Here is a 22629-nt window from a genome sequence, read left to right on the forward strand (position 1 = left end):
GCCAAACCCACTGGCTCTAGGTCATCTAGAAGTCTTTGCTAGGTAAAGTTCCGCCTTATCTCAGCTCACTGGTCACCATAGCAGCACGCGCTCCAGCAGGTATATCTCACTGGTCATCCCCAAAGCCAACACCTTCTTTGGCCGCCTTTCCTTCCACTTCTCTGCTGCCAATGACTGGAACGAACTGCAAAAATCACTGAAGCTGGAGACCCATATCTCCCTCTCACTAACTTTAAGCATCAGCTGTCAGAGCAGCTCACATGCACCTGCACCTGTACACAGCCCAACTGTAAATAGCCCATCCAACTACCTCATCCCCATATTGTTATTAAAAAAAATGTTTTTTCTCCTTTGCACCACAGTATCTCTACTTGCACATCACTCCAGTGTTTAATTGCTATATTGTAATTATTTCACCACTATGGCCTATTTATTGCCTTACCTCCATTATCCTACCTCATTTGCACACACTGTGTATAGACTTATTCTATTGTATTATTGACTGTATGTTTGTTTATTCCATGTGTAACTGTTGTTTGTGTCACACTGCTTTACTTTATCTTGGCCAGGTCACCGTTGTAAATGAGAACTTGTTCTCAACTAGCCTACCTGGTTAAATAAATGTGAAATAAATCAAACATAAAATAAAATCACAGCTTTATACTCTCTTGGCATTCTCTCAACCAGCTTCAGCTGGAATGCTTTTCCAACAGTCTTGAAGGAGTTCCCACATATGCTGAGCACTTGTTGGATGCTTTTCCTTCACTCTGCGGTCCAACTCTTCCCAAACCATCTCAATTGGGTTGAGGTCGGGTGATTGTAGAAGCCAAGTCATCTGATGCAGCACTCCATCATTCTCCTTCTTGGTCAAATAGCTCTTACACAGCCTGGAGGTGTGTTGGGTCATTGTCCTGTTGAAAAACAAATTATAGTCCCACTAAGCACAAACCAGATGGGATGGCGTATCGCTGCAGAATGCTGTGTTAGCCATGCTGGTTAAGTGTGCCTTGAATTCTAAGTAACTTAAAGGCAGTGTCATCAGCAAAACACCCCCACACCGTCACACCTCCTCCTCCAGGCTTCACGGTGGGAACCACACATGCAGAGATCATCCATTCACCTACTCTGCTTCTCACAATGACACAGTGGTTGGAACCAACAATCTCAAATTAGAACACATCAGACCAAAGGACAGATTTTCACTGGTCTAATGTGCATTGCTCGTGTTTCTTGGCCCAAACAAGTCTCTTCTTATTGGTGTCCTTAAGTAGTGGTTTCTTTGCAGCAATTCAACCATGAAAACCTGATTCACGCAGTCTCCTCTGAACAGTTGATGTTAAGATGTGTCTGTTACTTGAACTCTGTGAAGCATTTATTTGGGCTGCAATTTCTGAGGCTGGTAACTCTAATAAATGTATTATCTTCATGTTTTATCACAGCGCATTATGGTTTTTGCGACTGCACTTCAAGAAACTTTCAAAGATCTTAATTTTACAGATGGACTGACCATGTCTTAAAGTAATGGTGGACTGTCATTTCTTTACTTATTTGAGCTGTTCTTGCCATAATATGGACTTGGTGTTTTACCAGATAGGGCTATCTCCTGTATAACACCCCTACCTTGTATACCACCCCTACCTTGTCACAACACAACTGATTGGCTCAAAACACATTAAAGAAGGAAAGAAATTCCACAAATTAACAAGGCACACCTGTTAATTGAAATGCATTCCAGGTGACTACCTCATGAAGCTGGTTGAGAGAATGCCATGAGTGTGCAAAGCCTCATCAAGGCAAAGGGTGGCTATTTTGAGGAACCTCAAATATAAAATATATTTAGATTTTTAAGCACTTTTTTGGTTGTTACATAATTCCATGAGTTATTTCATAGTTTTGATGTCTTCACTATTATTCTACAATGTAGAAAATAGTAAAAATAAAGAAACGAGGAATGAGTAGATATGTCCAAACTTTTGACTGGTACTGCATTCGGATAGTATTCAGGCCCCTCCCCTTTTCCACAATTTGTTAAATTACAGCCTAATTCTAAAATGGATTAAATAAAACAAAATCTTCAATCTACACACAATACCCCATAACGACAAAGCAAAAACAGGTGTTTAGAAATGTTTGCTAATTTATAAAAAAATAAAAAACAAAATATTTAGACCCTTCGCTATGAGACGCACAATTGAGCTCAGGTGCATCCTGTTTCCATTGATCATCCCTTTGAGATGTTTCTACAACTTGATTGGAAAGGCAGACATCTGTCTATATAAGGTCCCACAGTTGACAGTGCATGTCAGAGCAAAAACCAAGCCATGAGGTCGAAAGAATTGTCCGTTAAGCTCCGAGACAGGATTGTGTCGTGACACAGATCGGGGGAAGGGTACCAAAACACATCTGTAGCATTGAAGGTTCCCAAGGACACAGTGGCCTCCATCATTCTAAATGGAAGAGGTTTGGAACCAACAAGACTCTTCCTAGAGCTGGCCGTCTGGCCAAACTGAGCAATCGGGGGAGAAGGGCCTTGGTCAGGAAGGTGACCAAGAACCCAATGGTCACTCGGACAGAGCTCCAGAGTTCCTCTGTGGGAAGGGGAAAACCTTACAGTAGTACAACCATCTCTGCAGCACTCCACCAATCAGGCCTTTATGGTAGAATGGCCAGAAAGAAGCCACTCCTCAGTAAAAAGCATTTCGCTACACTCTCATTAACATCTGCTAACCATGTGTATGTGACAAATAACATTTGATTTGATAGTAGTAAGTAAAAGGTCTGAATACTTACGGAAATGTGATATTTCAGTACTTTTTTTTAAATACATTTGCAAAATTTTCAAAAATAAGTTTTCACTTTGTCATTATGGGGTATTGTGTGTAGATTGAGGAAGTGAAAAAACAATTTAATACATTTTAGAATAAGGTTGTAACATAACAACATGTGGAAAAAGTCAAGCGGTCTGAACACATTCGGAATTTTTATTTTGTATTTTTAATTTAAACCTTCAAATTAATTACAATGACGGCCTAGCCCGGCCAAACGATGCTGGGCCAATTGTGCACCGCCCAAATGCACCGAATATATATATATGAGCAAAAATATAAACGCAACATGTAAAGTGTTGATCCCGTGTTCAAGAGCTTAAATAAAATATCCCAGAAATGTTCAAAACGCACAAAAAGCTTCTCTCCAATTTTGTGCACAAATTTGTTTACATCCCTGTTAGTGAACATTTCTCCTTTGTCAAGATAATCCATCCACCTGACAGGTGTGGAATATCAAGAAGCTGATTAAACAGCATGATCATTACACAGGTGCACCTTGTGCTGGGGACATTAAAAAGGCCACTCTAAATCTGCAGTTTTGTCACACAACACCATGCCACAGATGTCTCAAGTTTTGAGGGATTGTGCAATTGGCCTGCTGACTGCAGGAATGTCCACCAGAGCTGTTGCCAGAGAATTTACTATTCATTTCTCTACCATACTGCTGTCGATTTACAGAATTTGACAGTGCGTCCAACAGGCCTCACAACCGCAGACCACGGCCAGTTTAGGACCTCCACATCCAGCTTCTTCACCTGCGGGATTGTCCGAGACCAGCCACCTGGACAGCTGATGAAACTGAAGAGTATTTCTGCCTGTAATAAAGCCCTTTTGTGGAGAAAAACTAATTAAGATTGGCTAGGCCTGGCTCCCCAGTGGGTGTGCCTATGCCCTCCCATGCCCAACCTTGGCTGTGCCCAGTCATGTGAAATCCATAGATTCTGACGTAATGAATTTATTTCAATTGACTGATTTCCTTATATGAATTGTAACTCAGTAACATCAAGAAATTGTTTCATGTTGGGTTTTATTTTTATTATTATTTGTTTATTTATTTACCTTTAGTGTGTGTGTACACACACACACACACACACACACACACACACACACACACACACACACACACACACACACACACACACACACACACACACACACACACACACACACACACACACACACACACACACACACACACACACACACACACGTTCTGGTGGGGCTCCATTAGACTCAGATCAGTGTTGAGATACTGAGGAGGAAACGTCAACTAAACATTACAACCCCTACAGTCTGGAGCTCTGTTCTTTGCTGCCATCTAGTGGGGTACTGCTGCTCCTCTCTGCTGCCCCTTAGTGGCCATTGGGTTCCACTGCAGTGAGGCCAGAGTGGTCAGGTCCATCATACACAGTTTGAGAAGTCATGTGCGTTTGGAGCCATTCTCTGATCCAGGGGTCAGGGGTTACAGGCTCATCCTCTGCTCTAGCGGCAGGCTGTCCATCAGACACTTGAGCTGCTCCTCTCCCAGTTTAATCTTGTCCTCTAGTTTGCGCTGCTCAATAATGAGGGCAGACTTCATCTTGACAAAGTGTTGGTAGTCGGTCAGGCTCTCCTCTGGGAGGTAGGAAGCCAGGATGTTGTAGACCACTCTCTCCCGGCGGTCCAGGTTCTCCTTCAGCTCCTTGGCATCCTCATGCTGCTGGATCAACAGCTTCCTCTTGTCTGTCAGGGTTCTCTGTGGAAGGGAGGGGAAATAACATGTATCTATTAATGAAGTAGAGCTGGGAGAGGAGATAACATGTATCTGTTAATGACGTAGAGCTGAGAGGGGAGATAACATGTATCTGTTAATGAAGTAGAGCTGGGAGGGGAGATAACATGTATCTATTAATGAAGTAGAGCTGAGAGGGGAGATAACATGTATCTATTAATGAAGTAGAGCTGAGAGGGGAGATAACATGCATCTGTTAATGAGGTAGAGCTGAGAGGGGAGATAACATGTATCTGTTAATGAAGTAGAGCTGAGAGGGGAGATAACATGTATCTATTAATGAAGTAGAGCTGAGAGGGGAGATAACATGTATCTATTAATGAAGTAGAGCTGAGAGGGGAGATAACATGTATCTATTAATGAAGTAGAGCTGAGAGGGGAGATAACATGTATCTATTAATGAAGTAGAGCTGAGAGGGGAGATAACATGTATCTGTTAATGAAGTAGAGCTGAGAGGGGAGATAACATGTATCTATTAATGACGTAGAGCTGAGAGGGGAGATAACATGCATCTGTTAATGAGGTAGAGCTGAGAGGGGAGATAACATGTATCTGTTAATGAAGTAGAGCTGAGAGGGGAGATAACATGTATCTATTAATGAAGTAGAGCTGAGAGGGGAGATAACATGTATCTATTAATGAAGTAGAGCTGAGAGGGGAGATAACATGTATCTATTAATGAAGTAGAGCTGAGAGGGGAGATAACATGTATCTATTAATGAAGTAGAGCTGAGAGGGGAGATAACATGTATCTGTTAATGAAGTAGAGCTGAGAGGGGAGATAACATGTATCTATTAATGACGTAGAGCTGGGAGGGGAGATAACATGTACAGTGGGGCAAAAAAATATTTTGTCAGGCACCAATTGTGCAAATTCTTCCACTTAAAAAGATGAGGCCTGTAATTTTCATCATAGGTACACTTCAACTATGACAGACAAAATGAGAAAAAAACAAATCTAGACAACCACATTGTAGGATTTTTAATGAATTTATTTTCAAATTATGGTGGAAAATAAGTATTTGGTCACCTACAAACAAGCAATATTTCTGGCTCTCACAGACCTGTAACTTCTTCTTTAAGAGCATCCTCTGTCCTCCACTCGTTACCTGTATTAATGGCACCTGTTTGAAATTGTTATCAGTATAAAAGACACCTGTCCACAACCTCAGTCACACTCCAAACTCCACTATGGCCAAGACCAAAGAGCTGTCAAAGGACACCAGAAACAAAATTGTAGACCTGCACCAGGCTGGGAAGACTGAATCTGCAATAGGTAAGCAGCTTGGTATGAAGAAATCAACTGTGGGAGCAATTATTAGGAAATGGAAGACATACAAGACCACTGATAATCTCCCTCGATCTGGGGCTCCACGCAAGATCTCACCCCGTGGGGTCAAAATGATCACAAGAACGGTGAGCAAAAATCCCAGAACCACACGGGGGGACCTAGTGAATGACCTGCAGAGAGCTGGGACCAAAGTAACAAAGCCTACCATCATTAACACACTATGCCGCCAGGGACTCAAATCCTGCAGTGCCAGACGTGTCCCCCTGCTTAAGCCAGTACATGTCCAGGCCCGTCTAAAGTTAGCTAGAGAGCATTTGGATGATCCAGAAGAAGATTGGGAGAATGTCATATGGTCAGATGAAACCAAAATATAACTTTTTTGGTAAAAACTCAACTCATCGTGTTTGGAGGACAAAGAATGCCGAGTTGCATCCAAAGAACACCATACCTACTGTGAAGCATGGGGGTGGAAACATCATGCTTTGGGGCTGTTTTTCTGCAAAGGGACCAGGACGACTGATCCGTGTAAAGGAAAGAATGAATGGGGCCATGTATCGTGAGATTTTGAATGAAAACCTCCTTCCATCAGCAAGGGCATTGAAGATGAAACGTGGCTGGGTCTTTCAGCATGACAATGATCCCAAACACACCGCCCGGGCAACGAAGGAGTGGCTTCGTAAGAAGCATTTCAAGGTCCTGGAGTGGCCTAGCCAGTCTCCAGATCTCAACCCCATAGAAAATCTTTGAAGGGAGATGAAAGTCTGTGTTGCCCAGCAACAGCCCCAAAACATCACTGCTCTAGAGGAAATCTGCATGGAGGAATGGGCCAAAATACCAGCAACAGTGTGTGGAAACCTTGTGAAGACTTACAGAAAACATTTGACCTCTGTCATTGCCAACAAAGGATATTTAACAAAGTATTGCGATAAACTTTTGTGATTGACCAAATACTTATTTTCCACCATAATTTGCAAATAAATTCATTAAATATCCTACAATGTGATTTTCTGGATTTTTTTTCTAATTTTGTTTGTCATAGTTGAAGTGTACCTATGATGAAAATTACAGGCCTCTCTCATCTTTTTAAGTGGGAGAATTTGCACAATTGGTGGCTGACTAAATACTTTTTTGCCCCACTGTATCTGCTCATGAAGTAAAGCTGGGAGGGGAGATAACATGTACACTATATATACAAAAGTATATGGACACCCCTTCAAATTAGTGGATTCAGTTATTTCAGCCTCACCCATTGCTGACAAGTATATCAAATCGGGCACACAGCTATTTCTTCTCCATAGACAAACATTGGCAGTAGAATGGTCTTACTGAAGAGATCAGTGACTTTCAACGGGGCACTCAGTGACTTTCCAACAAGTCAATTCGTCAAATTTCCGCCCTGCTAGAACTGCTCCAGACAACTGTAAGGGCTGTTATTGTGAAGTAGAAATGTCTAGCAGCAACAACAGCTCAGCCGCGAAGTGGTAGGCCACACAAGCTCACAGACCGGGACTGCTGAGTGCTGAAGCGTGTAGCACGTAAAAATCGTCTGTCCTCAGTTGCAACACTCACTATTGAGTTCCAAACAGCCTCTGGAAGCAATGTCAGCACAATAACTGTTCGTCGGGAGCTTCATGAAATGGGTTTCCATCGCCGAGCAGCAGCAGCACACTAAGATCACCATGTGCGTTGCCAAGCGACGGCTGGAGTGGTGTAAAGCTCACTGTCATTGGACTCTGGAGCGATGAATCACGCTTCACCATCTGGCAGTCCGACGGACTAATCTGGGTTTGGCGGATGCCAGGAGAACGCTACCTGCCCCAATGCATAGTGCCAACTGTAAAGTTTGGTGAAGGAGGAATAAAGGTCTGGGGCTGTTTTTCATGGTTCGGGCTAGGCCCCTTAGTTCCAGTGAAGGGAAATCATAAATTCTTGGATATAGGGGGCGCTATTTTACATTTTGGGTGAAAAACGTTCCTGTTTTAAACAAGATATTTTGTCACGAAAAGATGCTCAACTATGCATATAATTGACAGCTTTGGAAAGAAAACACTGACGTTTCCAAAACTGCAAAGATATTGTCTGTGAGTGCCACAGAACTGATGTTACAGAAAAAACCCAGATAAAAATACAATCAGGAAGTGCCGCATTTTTTAAAACCGCCTCATGGCAATGACTCCTTATAAGGCTGTGGAGGAGCTAGGAGTCAGCTTACCCTTTCCACGTTTTCCCCAAGGTGTCTGCAGCATTGTGGCGTATTTGTAGGCATATCATTGGAAGATTGACCATAAGACACTACATCTACCAGGTGGTCGCTTGGTGTCCTCCGTCGCAATTATTGCGTCATCTCCAGCTGCAGTATTTTTCAGTTTGCCTCGGATGAGAAACCGACTGCCAGGAATGATTTTCATCGAATAGAATTGTGAAAAACACCTTGAGGATTGATTCTAAACAACGTTTGCCATGTTTCTGTCGATATTATGGAGCTAATTTGGAAAAAAGTTTGGCGTTGTGTTGACTGCATTTTCGTTTTTTTTTCTTAGCCAAATGTGATGAACAAAACGGAGCTATTTCTCTCACACAAATAATATTTTTGGAAAAAATTAACATTTGCTATCTAACTGAGAGTCTCGTCATTGAAAACATCCGAAGGTCTTCAAAGGTAAATTATTTTATTTGAATGCTTTCTTGTTTTTGTGAAATGTTGCCTGCTGAATGCTAGGCTTAATGCTATGCTATCAATACTCTTACACAAATGCTTGTGTAGCTTTGGTTAAAGCATATTTTGAAAATCTGAGATGACAGTGTTGTTAACAAAAGGCTAAGCTTGTGTTTCAATATATTTATTTCATTTCATTTGCGATTTTCATGAATAGGAAACGTTGCGTTATGGTAATGAGCTTGAGGCTATGATTACGCTCCCGGATACGGGATTGCTTGACGCTAGAGGTTAAAGCTACAGCATACAAGTACATTCTAGACGATTCTGTGCTTCCAACTTCGTGGCAACAGTTTGGGGAAAGCCATTTCCTGTTTCAGCATGACAATGCCCCCGCGCAGGAAGCCTGGTCCGTACAGAAATAGTTTGTCGAGATTGGTGTGGAAGAACTTGAATGGCCTGCACAGAGCCCTGATCTCAACCAGCTCTAACCCACCCTCTCCCCTCCCCGACTCTAACCCACCCTCTCCCCTCCCCAACTCTAACCCACCCTCTCCCCTCCCCAACCCACCCTCTCCCCTCCCCAACCCACCCTCCCCAGCTCTAACCCACCCTCCCCAGCTCTAACCCACCCTCCCCAGCTCTAACCCACCCTCCCCAGCTCTAACCCACCCTCTCCAGCTCTAACCCACCCTCTCCTCTCCCCAGCTCTAACCCACCCTCTCCCCTCCCCAGCTCTAACCCCCTTCCCTCCCCAGCTCTAACCCACCCTCCCCAGCTCTAACCCACCCTCTCCCCTCCCCAGCTCTAACCCCCTTCCCTCCCCAGCTCTAACCCACCCTCCCCAGCTCTAACCCACCCTCCCCAGCTCTAACCCACCCTCCCCAGCTCTAACCCACCCTCTCCCCTCCCCCAGCTCTAACCCATCCTCTCCCCTCCCCAACTCTAACCCACCTTCTCCCCTCCCCAACTCTAACCCACCCTCTCCCCTCCCCAACCCACCCTCTCCCCTCCCCAACCCACCCTCCCCAGCTCTAACCCACCCTCCCCAGCTCTAACCCACCCTCCCCAGCTCTAACCCACCCTCCCCAGCTCTAACCCACCCTCCCCAGCTCTAACCCACCCTCTCCAGCTCTAACCCACCCTCTCCTCTCCCCAGCTCTAACCCACCCTCTCCCTCCCCAGCTCTAACCCCCTTCCCTCCCCAGCTCTAACCCACCCTCCCCAGCTCTAACCCACCCTCTCCCCTCCCCAGCTCTAACCCCCTTCCCTCCCCAGCTCTAACCCACCCTCCCCAGCTCTAACCCACCCTCCCCAGCTCTAACCCACCCTCCCCAGCTCTAACCCACCCTCTCCCCTCCCCAGCTCTAACCCATCCTCTCCCCTCCCCAACTCTAACCCACCTTCTCCCCAACTCTAACCCACATGCTCTAGCTCTAACCCACCCTCCCCAGCTCTAACCCACCCTCTCCCTCCCCAGCTCTAACCCATCCTCTCCCCTCCCCAGCTCTAACCCACCCTCTCCCCTCCCCAGCTCTAACCCATCCTCTCCTCTCCCCAGCTCTAACCCACCCTCTCCCCTCCCCAGCTCTAACCCACCCTCTCCCCTCCCCAGCTCTAACCCATCCTCTCCTCTCCCCAACTCTAACCCACCCTCTCCCCAACTCTAACCCACATGCTCCAGCTCTAACCCACCCTGTCCAGCTCTAACTCACCCTCTCCCTCCCCAGCTCTAACCCACCCTCTCCCCAACTCTAACCCACCCTCTCCCCAACTCTAACCCACCCTCTCCCCAACTCTAACCCACCCTCTCCCCAACTCTAACCCACCCTCTCCCCAACTCTAACCCACCCTCTCCCCAACTCTAACCCACCCTCTCCCCAACTCTAACCCACCCTCTCCCCAACTCTAACCCACCCTTTCCCCAACTCTAACCCACCCTTTCCCCAACTCTAACCCACCCTCTCCCCAACTCTTAACCCACCCTCACCAACTCTAACCCACCCTCTCTCTTCCCCAACTCTAACCCACCTCTCCTCTCAACTCTAACTCATAATTTCCTCCCCCTCATCTCTCTCCTCCCCAGCTCTAACCCACCCTCTCCTCTTCTCTCCCCAACTCTAACTCATAATTTCCTCCCCCTCATCTCTCTCCTCCCCAGCTCTAACCCACCCTCTCCTCTTCTCTCCCCAACTCTAACTCACCCTCTCCTCAGGTGATGTACCATCCTCCAGGCTGTTGAGGGCGTTCTCCACTCTGGCCAGGCGTCCGGACAGGGACAGCAGCAGGCTGACCACTTTGTCCAGGTCTCCTATGAACATCCTGAACTTGTCCAGCTGGTTTGGCATACAGACCTGCTGCACCGTGGCCTCCACCTCCTCTCCTAGGGCGTTGTTATCACGGACATCCTCCTGAAGACTCTCCCTGGCCTCACGCAGCACCTGCAGCTTCCTGCTGAGAGAGTCCACCAGCTCCTGCTGCAGGACGAGAGGGAAAGGGTTAGAGGTCAGAGTTTAGGATCCTGACCTCACGCAGCACCTGCAGCTTCCTGCTGAGAGTCCATGAGCTCCTAGGAGGAGGGTTAGAGGTCAGAATCAGAGAATGGTTAGGGACAAAGTGGCAGTCAAGGGTGAAATAATCTCTAATCTCATTCAGAACCACTATACTATTTAATTGGATTGAACCTGTATTTAAACAGGGAGTCACATTGAGATCTATTTTAAAAGATATTCCTGTATACAATACAATATAAAGAATCATAAAACAATACAAACCAAAATAAAGTTAATACAAAACAATCAATCACATTCAACTACATAGAGGTCCTCAATCAATCACATTCAACTACATAGAGGTCCTCAATCAATCACATTCAACTACATAGAGGTCCTCAATCAATCACATTCAACTACATAGAGGTCCTCAATCAATCACATTTAACTACATAGAGGTCCTCAATCAATCACATTCAACTACATAGAGGTCCTCAATCAATCACATTCAACTACATAGAGGTCCTCAATCAATCACATTCAACTACATAGAGGTCCTCAATCAATCACATTCAACTAATCATAGAGGTCCTCAATCAATCACATTCAACTACATAGAGGTCCTCAATCAATCACATTCAACTACATAGAGGTCCTCAATCAATCACATTCAACTACATAGAGGTCCTCAATCAATCACATTCAACTACATAGAGGTCCTCAATCAATCACATTCAACTACATAGAGGTCCTCAATCAATCACATTCAACTACATAGAGGTCCTCAATCAATCACATTCAACTACATAGAGGTCCTCAATCAATCACATTCAACTACATAGAGGTCCTCAATCAATCACATTCAACTACATAGAGGTCCTCAATCAATCACATTCAACTACATAGAGGTCCTCAATCAATCACATTCAACTACATAGAGGTCCTCAATCAATCACATTCAACTACATAGAGGTCCTCAATCAATCACATTCAACTACATAGAGGTCCTCAATCAATCACATTCAACTACATAGAGGTCCTCAATCAATAATGTTAACTGCCTGAGTGGCACCAGCACATCTAAGTGCAGTGTGCAGATATGCCCCTCTGTGGAATAGACTGAAGGGATCTCTAGTGTTATCCATTCCTGAGAACAGGTTTGGTAACTTATGATTCTTATCTTAATGAATGATGTTACACATGGAGGGAGTTTGTCAGATTGCTTTGTAAATAAATAAAAGAGAAGGCAGCTCTTCTTACAGACAGTGAAGTCCAGCCCATATTTTATACAGACTACAATGATGAGCCTCATCTTCACTGTCACTTTCCAACCTTCTTGAGGATGGGTCATTGTCAGGCTCAAAAAGCCTCAAATTTGCCCGGATGGCCAGCAATGTTTCAACCCTTGTATTGGTCAGCCTGTTGCATGCTTTGGTGTGTGTTCCCAAACAAGGACCAGTTGCGCTCTGAGGCGGCTGATGTTGGTGGGATTTGGAGGATGATGGAGGCAACAGGGGAAAGAGCCTCAGATCCACAAAGTCCCTTCCACCAGGTGGCTGATGAGATATGTTGGCACGATTGCCATGTTGCATCTCCATCCCAAAGCCCTTGCTTGGAAGTGTACTTCGCCAGACTGCCAAGAACCTTGCCCTCTTCCAGGCCAAGGTGGGGAAACACGGTAGTGATGACACCATAGGCCTTGTCAATCTCTGCACCAGACAGGATGCTCTTGCCAGCATACTTGGGGTCCAACATGTACGCTGTGGCGTGTATGAGCTTTAGGCAGAAGTCTTCACGCGTTTTGATGCATTTCAGAACTGCAGTTTCCTCTGCTTGGAGCAACAGTGAAGTGGGCAGGGCAGTACGGATTTATTATCTCACATCTGCAAGCAGAGTCTGAACATCAGACAGGATAGCATTGTCTCCCTCAATCCGTGCAATGGCTAATGCTGTAGGTTTCAGGAGTTTCAGGCTGCTTACCACTCTCTCCAAAATACATCATCTAGGAGGATCCTCTTGATGGGGCTGTCCATATCGGCAGACTGTGATATGGCCATTTCTCGGAGAGACTCCTTCCCCTCCAGGAGACTGTCAAACATGATGACAACACCACCCCAACGGGTGTTGCTGGGCGGCTTCAATGTGGTGCTCTTATTCTTCTCACTTTGCTTGGTGAGGTAGATTGCTGCTATAACTTGATGAGCCTTCTCATACCTAACCATTTCCTTGGCTCTCTTGTAGAGTGTATCCATTGTTTTCAGTGCCATGATGTCCTTGAGGAGCAGATTCAATGCATGAGCAGCACAGCCAATGGATGTAATGTGAGGGTTGGACTCCTCCACTTTAGACCAAGCATTCTTCATGTTTGCAGCATTGTCTGTCACCAGTGCAAATACCTTCTGTGGTCCAAGGTCATTGATGACTGCCTACAGCTCATCTGTAATGTAGAGACCGGTGTCTGTTGTCCCTTGTGTCTGTGCTCTTGTAGAATACTGGTTGAGGGGTGGAGATGATGTAGTTAATTATTCCTTGCCCACAAACTTGCCATGGAAAGGAAAAAAGTTGTACATTAACCAAGGATTCAAGAACCTTAACAAGGTAGTCTTGAAATGGAGTGATCGATGTCCAGGTCATTTATATCCCCACCCTAATAGAGTGATCGATGTCTACATCATTTGTATCCCCACCCTAATAGAGTGATCGATGTCTACATCATTTGTATCCCCACCCTAATGGAGTGATAGATGTATCCCCACCCTAATAGAGTGATAGATGTCTACATCATTTGTATCCCCACCCTAATAGAGTGATAGATGTCCAGGTCATTTGTATCCCCACCCTAATGGAGTGATCGATGTCCAGGTCATTTATATCCCCACCCTAATGGAGTGATAGATGTCCAGGTCATTTATATCCCCACCCTAATAGAGTGATAGATGTATCCCCACCCTAATGGAGTGATAGATGTCCAGGTCATTTGTATCCCCACCCTAATAGAGTGATAGATGTCCAGGTCATTTGTATCCCCACCCTAATGGAGTGATAGATGTATCCCCACCCTAATGGAGTGATAGATGTATCCCCACCCTAATGGAGTGATAGATGTCCAGGTCATTTGTATCCCCACCCTAATAGAGTGATAGATGTCCAGGTCATTTGTATCCCCACCCTAATGGAGTGATCGATGTCCAGGTCATTTATATCCCCACCCTAATGGAGTGATAGATGTCCAGGTCATTTGTATCCCCACCCTAATAGAGTGATAGATGTCTACATCATTTGTATCCCCACCCTAATGGAGTGATCGATGTCCAGGTCATTTATATCCCCACCCTAATGGAGTGATAGATGTATCCCCACCCTAATGGAGTGATAGATGTCCAGGTCATTTGTATCCCCACCCTAATGGAGTGATAGATGTCTACATCATTTGTATCCCCACCCTAATGGAGTGATAGATGTCTACATCATTTGTATCCCCACCCTAATGGAGTGATAGATGTCCAGGTCATTTATATCCCCACCCTAATAGAGTGATAGATGTCCAGATCATTTGTATCCCCACCCTAATAGAGTGATAGATGTCTACATCATTTGTATCCCCACCCTAATGGAGTGATCGATGTCCAGGTCATTTGTATCCCCACCCTAATAGAGTGATAGATGTCTACATCATTTGTATCCCCACCCTAATGGAGTGATCGATGTCCAGGTCATTTATATCCCCACCCTAATGGAGTGATAGATGTATCCCCACCCTAATGGAGTGATAGATGTCCAGGTCATTTGTATCCCCACCCTAATGGAGTGATAGATGTCTACATCATTTGTATCCCCACCCTAATGGAGTGATAGATGTCTACATCATTTGTATCCCCACCCTAATGGAGTGATAGATGTCCAGGTCATTTATATCCCCACCCTAATAGAGTGATAGATGTCTACATCATTTGTATCCCCACCCTAATGGAGTGATCGATGTCCAGGTCATTTATATCCCCACCCTAATGGAGTGATAGATGTATCCCCACCCTAATGGAGTGATAGATGTCCAGGTCATTTGTATCCCCACCCTAATAGAGTGATAGATGTCCAGATCATTTGTATCCCCACCCTAATGGAGTGATAGATGTCTACATCATTTGTATCCCCACCCTAATGGAGTGATAGATGTCCAGGTCATTTGTATCCCCACCCTAATAGAGTGATAGATGTCCAGATCATTTGTATCCCCACCCTAATAGAGTGATAGATGTATCCCCACCCTAATGGAGTGATAGATGTCCAGGTCATTTATATCCCCACCCTAATGGAGTGATAGATGTCCAGGTCATTTGTATCCCCACCCTAATAGAGTGATAGATGTCCAGATCATTTGTATCCCCACCCTAATAGAGTGATAGATGTCTACATCATTGGAATCCCCACCCTAATGGAGTGATAGATGTCTACATCATTGGAATCCCCACCCTAATAGAGTGACAGCTCATATGCAGATGTCCATGCTTTTGGAATACTTCCTGGTAACTATGTTAAATTAAAATGTGGGCCACTGAGCCAGTAATAAGGGGAGCTGCACACTTCAGCAGACCAGGCTCTAGAAGATCAGCCCCTGGGGATTTGATGTTGTCTAATGTTAACAAAGTATCCCTGAACTTCTTCATCAGTGAATTTCAGAAAATAAAAATAAAATAATCATTCAATAGATTTTCACCATCAACATCCAAACTACTCTTTTCAAGAGCTGGCTTTGAAATACATTCAAATATAAAGCCTGCAGAGATCAAATGGTGATTACATGCATTAATGATATCCATTAGAAGTAGGGCCAGAATCTAAATTAATTTCTTGGGGGAGAGAAGAGGAGACATAACCCTTCAGTGACCTAACAGCTTTCCAAAATGTAGCTGGGTTCCCTGTACATTCAAATAGGGTATTTACATAATCATCTGATTTTGCTTTTTTAACTAGTTTTACACACAGATTTCTCAAATCACCTGAAAGACTGCCAGTCTGGGGCCGAGTCTGTGAATCTAGCTTTGGCCCAGGCAGCATCTCTGTTGTGTATGACTTCAGATAGCTCTGAACTGAACCAAGGACAAGACCTACTTTTCATTCTCAGTTTATGATCAATGCTGGTCAATAGTGGCATGTTTGTGGTCTTAGGTAAACAAACCATGATTCACCAAATGTTCCCTGCCCAACTGTAAATGAGTGCAGCAGTTACAGAGGTCTGTTATAGTAGAACCCAGAGTTAGATGTCTGTTATAGTAGAACACAGAGTTAGGGTTAGATGTCTGTTATAGTAGAACACAGAGTTAGGGTTAGATGTCTGTTATAGTAGAACACAGAGTTAGGGTTAGATGTCTGTTATAGTAGAACACATAGTTAGATGTCTGTTATAGTAGAACACATAGTTAGATGTCTGTTATAGTAGAACACAGAGTTAGGGTTAGATGTCTGTTATAGTAGAACACAGAGTTAGGGTTAGATGTCTGTTATAGTAGAACACAGAGTTAGGGTTAGATGTCTGTAATAGTAGAACACAGAGTTAGGGTTAGATGTCTGTTATAGTAGAACACAGAGTTAGGGTCAGATGTCTGTTATAGTAGAACACATAGTTAGGGTTAGATGTCTGTTATAGTAGAACACATAGTTAGGGTTAGATGTCTGTTATAGTAGAACACAGAGTTAGGGTTAGATGTCTAGCTACAGAGGTCTGTTACAGTAGAACACAGAGTTACGGTTAGATGTCTGTAATAGTAGAACACAGAGTTAGGGTTAGATGTCTGTTATAGTAGAACACATAGTTAGATGTCTGTAATAGTAGAACACATAGTTAGGGTTAGATGTCTGTTATAGTAGAACACAGAGTTAGGGTTAGATGTCTGTTATAGTAGAACACATAGTTAGGGTTAGATGTCTGTTATAGTAGAACACAGAGTTAGGGTTAGATGTCTGTAATAGTAGAACACAGAGTTAGGGTTAGATGTCTGTTATAGTAGAACACAGAGTTAGGGTTAGATGTCTGTTATAGTAGAACACATAGTTAGATGTCTGTAATAGTAGAACACATAGTTAGGGTTAGATGTCTGTTATAGTAGAACACATAGTTAGATGTCTGTAATAGTAGAACACATAGTTAGGGTTAGATGTATGTTATAGTAGAACACATAGTTAGATGTCTGTTATAGTAGAACACAGAGTTAGGGTTAGATGTCTGTTATAGTAGAACACATAGTTAGATGTCTGTAATAGTAGAACACATAGTTAGGGTTAGATGTCTGTTATAGTAGAACACATAGTTAGATGTCTGTAATAGTAGAACACATAGTTAGGGTTAGATGTCTGTTATAGTAGAACACATAGTTAGATGTCTGTAATAGTAGAACACATAGTTAGGGTTAGATGTCTGTTATAGTAGAACACAGAGTTAGGGTTAGATGTCTGTTATAGTAGAACAGAGTTACGGTTAGATGTCTGTAATAGTAGAACAGAGTTAGGGTTAGATGTCTGTTATAGTTGAACACAGAATTAGGGTTAGATGTCTGTTATAGTAGAACACAGAGTTAGGGTTAGATGTCTGTTATAGTAGAACACAGAGTTAGGGTTAGATGTCTGTTATAGTAGAACACAGAGTTAGGGTTAGATGTCTGTTATAGTAGAACACAGAGTTGGGGTTAGATGTCTGTTATAGTAGAACACAGAGTTAGGGTTAGATGTCTAGCTACAGAGGTCTGTTACAGTAGAACACAGAGTTACGTGCTTTTACACCTGCATTGCTTGCTGTTTGGGGTTTTAGGCTGGGTTTCTGTACAGCACTTTGAGATATCAGCTGATGTACGAAGGGCTATATAAATAAATTTGATTTGAGATGTCTGTAATAGTAGAACACAAAGTTAGGGTTAGATGTCTGTTATAGTAGAACACATAGTTAGGGTCAGATGTCTGTTATAGTAGAACAGAGTTAAATGTCTGTTATAGTAGAACACATAGTTAGGATCAGATGTCTGTTATAGTAGAACACTGAGTTAGGGTTAGATGTCTGTAATAGTAGAACACAGAGTTAGGGTTAGATGTCTGTAATAGTAGAACACAGAGTTAGGGTTAGATGTCTGTAATAGTAGAACACAGAGTTAGGGTTAGATGTCTGTTATAGTAGAACACAGAGTTAGGGTTAGATGTCTGTTATAGTAGAACACAGAGTTAGGGTTAGATGTCTGTAATAGTAGAACACATAGTTAGGGTTAGATGTCTGTTATAGTAGAACACATAGTTAGATGTCTGTTATAGTAGAACACAGAGTTAGGGTTAGATGTCTGTTATAGTAGAACACAGAGTTAGGGTTAGATGTCTGTAATAGTAGAACACAGAGTTAGGGTTAGATGTCAGTTATAGTAGAACACAGAGTTAGGGTTAGATGTCTGTAATAGTAGAACACAGAGTTAGGGTTAGATGTCTGTTATAGTAGAACACAGAGTTAGGGTTAGATGTCTGTTATAGTAGAAAACATAGTTAGGGTTAGATGTCTGTTATAGTAGAACACAGAGTTAGGGTTAGATGTCTGTAATAGTAGAACACATAGTTAGGGTTAGATGTCTGTTATAGTAGAACACATAGTTAGATGTCTGTTATAGTAGAACACAGAGTTAGGGTTAGATGTCTGTTATAGTAGAACACATAGTTAGGGTCAGATGTCTGTTATAGTAGAACACATAGTTAGGGTTAGATGTCTAGCTACAGAGGTCTGTTACAGTAGAACACAGAGTTACGGTTAGATGTCTGTAATAGTAGAACACAGAGTTAGGGTTAGATGTCTGTTATAGTAGAACACAGAGTTAGGGTTAGATGTCTGTTATAGTAGAACACAGAGTTAGGGTTAGATGTCTGTTACAGTAGAACACAGAGTTAAATGTCTGTTATAGTAGAACACATAGTTAGGGTTAGATGTCTGTTAATAGTAGAACACAGAGTTAGGGTTAGATGTCTGTTATAGTAGAACACATAGTTAGGGTCAGATGTCTGTTATAGTAGAACACATAGTTAGGGTTAGATGTCTAGCTACAGAGGTCTGTTACAGTAGAACACAGAGTTACGGTTAGATGTCTGTAATAGTAGAACACAGAGTTAGGGTTGATGTCTGTTACAGTAGAACACAGAGTTAGGGTTAGATGTCTGTTATAGTAGAACACAGAGTTAGGGTTAGATGTCTGTTATAGTAAAACCCAGAGTTAGATGTCTGTTATAGTAGAACCCAGAGTTAGATGTCTGTTATAGTAGAACCCAGAGTTAGATGTCTGTTATAGTAGAACCCAGAGTTAGATGTCTGTTATAGTAGAACCCAGAGTTAGATGTCTGTTATAGTAGAACCCAGAGTTCGATGTCTGTTATAGTAGAACCCAGGGTTAGATGTCTGTTATAGTAGAACCCAGAGTTAGATGTCTGTTATAGTAGAACCCAGAGTTAGATGTCTGTTATAGTAGAACCCAGAGTTAGGGTTAGATGTCTGTTATAGTAGAACACAGAGTTCGGGTTAGACGTCTAGCTACAGAGAGCATTACAGTAAAGAGGGCTCTTGGTACCTTTTTATTGGCCAGGTCGTGGTCTAACTCATCCGCTGACTCCTCCTCCAGCTCCTCCTCTAGCCCCTCCCTCTCCTGCATGTCTTTCAGCTTGATCAGAAGCTCAGCCTTTGGTGCCGACGTGCTGTAATAGGTGGAGCTGGTCCCCAAAGAAACTGCTGCCGCTACAATGTCCTCCTCACTCCTGGAATAAGAGATGGACTCAGTTAGAACACAAGTATACACACACAAACTGGAAATTAGATTTGTGGGACTGAGCTGCAATTCAAAACTTCACCATCAGGTGGCTAAATTCCCCCTTTACTTTGAATGATGTCATTCTCATGAGATGTTATTGCTAACACAAATCAAACCTCTTAAAACACTTGAATATTATAATCCAGCTCCCACTATGAGACAGAATACTATTATAATCCAGCTCCCACTATGAGACAGAATACTATTATAATCCAGCTCCCACTATGAGAAAGAATACTATTACAATCCAGCTCCCACCTTGAGACGGAAGACTATTATATAATCCAGCTCCCACTATGAGACGGAAGACTATTATAATCCAGCTCCCACCTTGAGACGGAAGACTATTATAATCCAGCTCCCATCATGAAATGGAAGACTATTATAATCCAGCTCCCACTATGAGAAGAATATTATAATCCAGCTCCCACTATGAGACGGAAGACTATTATAATCCAGCTCCCACTATGAGAAGAATATTATAATCCAGCTCCCACTATGAGACGGAAGACTATTATAATCCAGCTCCCACCTTGAGACGTAAAACTATTATAATCCAGCTCCCACCTTGAGACGTAAAACTATTATAATCCAGCTCCCACCTTGAGACGTAAAACTATTATAATCCAGCTCCCACTATGAGACGGAAGACTATTATAATCCAGCTCCCACTATGAGACGGAAGACTATTATAATCCAGCTCCCACTATGAGACGGAAGACTATTATAATCCGGCTCCCACTATGTGAAGGAATAGTATAAGGGTTAGGTTAGGTGTAGAGGTAGGGTTAGTTAAAGAGTAGGGTTAGGTAACAGTTAAATTAGCGTTAGGTATGGGGTAGGGTTAGGTAAAGAGTAGGGTTAGTTAAAGAGTAGGGTAGGTAACAGTTAAATTAGCGTTAGGTATGGAGTAGGGTTAGTTAAAGAGTAGGGTTAGGTAACAGTTAAATTAGCATTAGGTATGGGGTAGGGTTAGTTAAAGAGTAGGGTAGGTAACAGTTAAATTAGCATTAGGTATGGGGTAGGGTTAGGTAAAGAGTAGGGTAGGTAACAGTTAAATTAGCGTTAGGTATGGGGTAGGGTTAGTTAAAGAGTAGGGTTAGGTAACAGTTAAATTAGCATTAGGTATGGGGTAGGGTTAGTTAAAGAGTAGGGTTAGGTAACAGTTAAAGGGTTAGCGAGTAGGGTTAGGTAGGTATGGAGTAGGGTTAGGTTAGTTAAAGAGAGGGTTAGGGTTAAATTAGGTTAGGTATGGGGTAGGGTTAGTTAAAGAGTAGGGTTAGGTATGGGGTAGGGTTAGTTAAAGAGTAGGGTTAGGTAACAGTTAAATTAGCATTAGGTATGGGGTAGGGTTAGTTAAAGAGTAGGGTTAGGTAAGGGGTAGGGTTAGTTAAAGAGTAGGGTTAGGTAAAGAGTAGGGTTAGGTAACAGTTAAATTAGCATTAGGTATGGAGTAGGGTTAGTTAAAGGGTAGGGTTAGGTAAAGAGTAGGGTAGGTAACAGTTAAATTAGTGTTAGGTATGGGGTAGGGTTAGTTAAAGAGTAGGGTTAGGTATGGGGTAGGGTTAGTTAAAGAGTAGGGTTAGGTATGGGGTAGGGTTAGGTAACAGTTAAATTAGCATTAGATATGGGGTAGGGTTAGGTAACAGTTAAATTAGCATTAGGTATGGGGTAGGGTTAGTTAAAGAGTAGGGTTAGGTAACAGTTAAATTAGCATTAGGTATGGAGTAGGGTTAGTTAAAGAGTAGGGTTAGGTAAGGGGTAGGGTTAGTTAAAGAGTAGGGTTAGGTATGGAGTAGGGTTAGTTAAAGAGTAGGGTTAGGTATGGGGTAGGGTTAGGTAACAGTTAAATTAGCGTTAGGTATGGGGTAGGGTTAGTTAAAGAGTAGGGTTAGTTAAAGAGTAGGGTTAGGTAACAGTTAAATTAGCATTAGGTATGGGGTAGGGTTAGTTAAAGAGTAGGGTTAGGTAACAGTTAAATTAGCATTAGGTATGGAGTAGGGTTAGTTAAAGAGTAGGGTTAGGTAAGGGGTAGGGTTAGTTAAAGAGTAGGGTTAGGTATGGAGTAGGGTTAGTTAAAGAGTAGGGTTAGGTATGGGGTAGGGTTAGGTAACAGTTAAATTAGCGTTAGGTATGGGGTAGGGTTAGTTAAAGAGTAGGGTTAGGTAAAGAGTAGGGTTAGGTAACAGTTAAATTAGCAATTAGGTATGGAGTAGGGTTAGGTAACAGTTAAATTAGCATTAGGTATGGGGTAGGGTTAGTTAAAGAGTAGGGTTAGGTAACAGTTAAATTAGCATTAGGTATGGGGTAGGGTTAGGTAACAGTTAAATTAGCATTAGGTATGGGGTAGGGTTAGGTAACAGTTAAATTAGCATTAGGTATGGGGTAGGGTTAGTTAAAGAGTAGGGTAGCTAACAGTTAAATTAGCGTTAGGTATGGAGTAGGGTTAGTTAAAGAGTAGGGTAGGTAACAGTTAAATTAGCGTTAGGTATGGAGTAGGGTTAGTTAAAGAGTAGGGTAGGTAACAGTTAAATTAGCGTTAGGTATGGGGTAGGGTTAGGTAACAGTTAAATTAGCATTAGGTATGGGGTAGGGTTAGTTAAAGAGTAGGGTAGGTAACAGTTGAATTAGCGTTAGGTATGGGGTAGGGTTAGGTAACAGTTAAATTAGCATTAGGTATGGAGTAGGGTTAGGTAACAGTTAAATTAGCATTAGGTATGGGGTAGGGTTAGTTAAAGAGTAGGGTAGCTAACAGTTAAATTAGCGTTAGG

The 22629-nt window shown here is 43.0% G+C and overlaps 1 protein-coding gene across 5 annotated transcripts in view; it reads right to left on the bottom strand.

The window, feature by feature from the left end:
• Positions 1-3931: 3931 nt before the first annotated feature.
• The window catches only part of shroom2a (shroom family member 2a), a 129312-nt gene continuing 110614 nt past the window's right edge, over positions 3932-22629 (bottom strand). For all 5 annotated transcript variants that reach the window (XM_046299889.1, XM_046299893.1, XM_046299890.1 and 2 more), the window contains 3 exons: positions 19622-19805; positions 10752-11024; positions 3932-4563 (listed from right to left, as the gene is read on the bottom strand). In XM_046299889.1, coding sequence (XP_046155845.1) covers positions 4291-4563; positions 10752-11024; positions 19622-19805 — 730 coding nt within the window. In that variant the 3' untranslated portion in view covers positions 3932-4290. The remainder of the gene's footprint in view (positions 4564-10751; positions 11025-19621; positions 19806-22629) is intronic.

This window comes from Oncorhynchus gorbuscha, linkage group LG15, assembly GCF_021184085.1.
Source record: "Oncorhynchus gorbuscha isolate QuinsamMale2020 ecotype Even-year linkage group LG15, OgorEven_v1.0, whole genome shotgun sequence".
NCBI classification, from domain to species: Eukaryota; Metazoa; Chordata; class Actinopteri; order Salmoniformes; family Salmonidae; genus Oncorhynchus; species Oncorhynchus gorbuscha.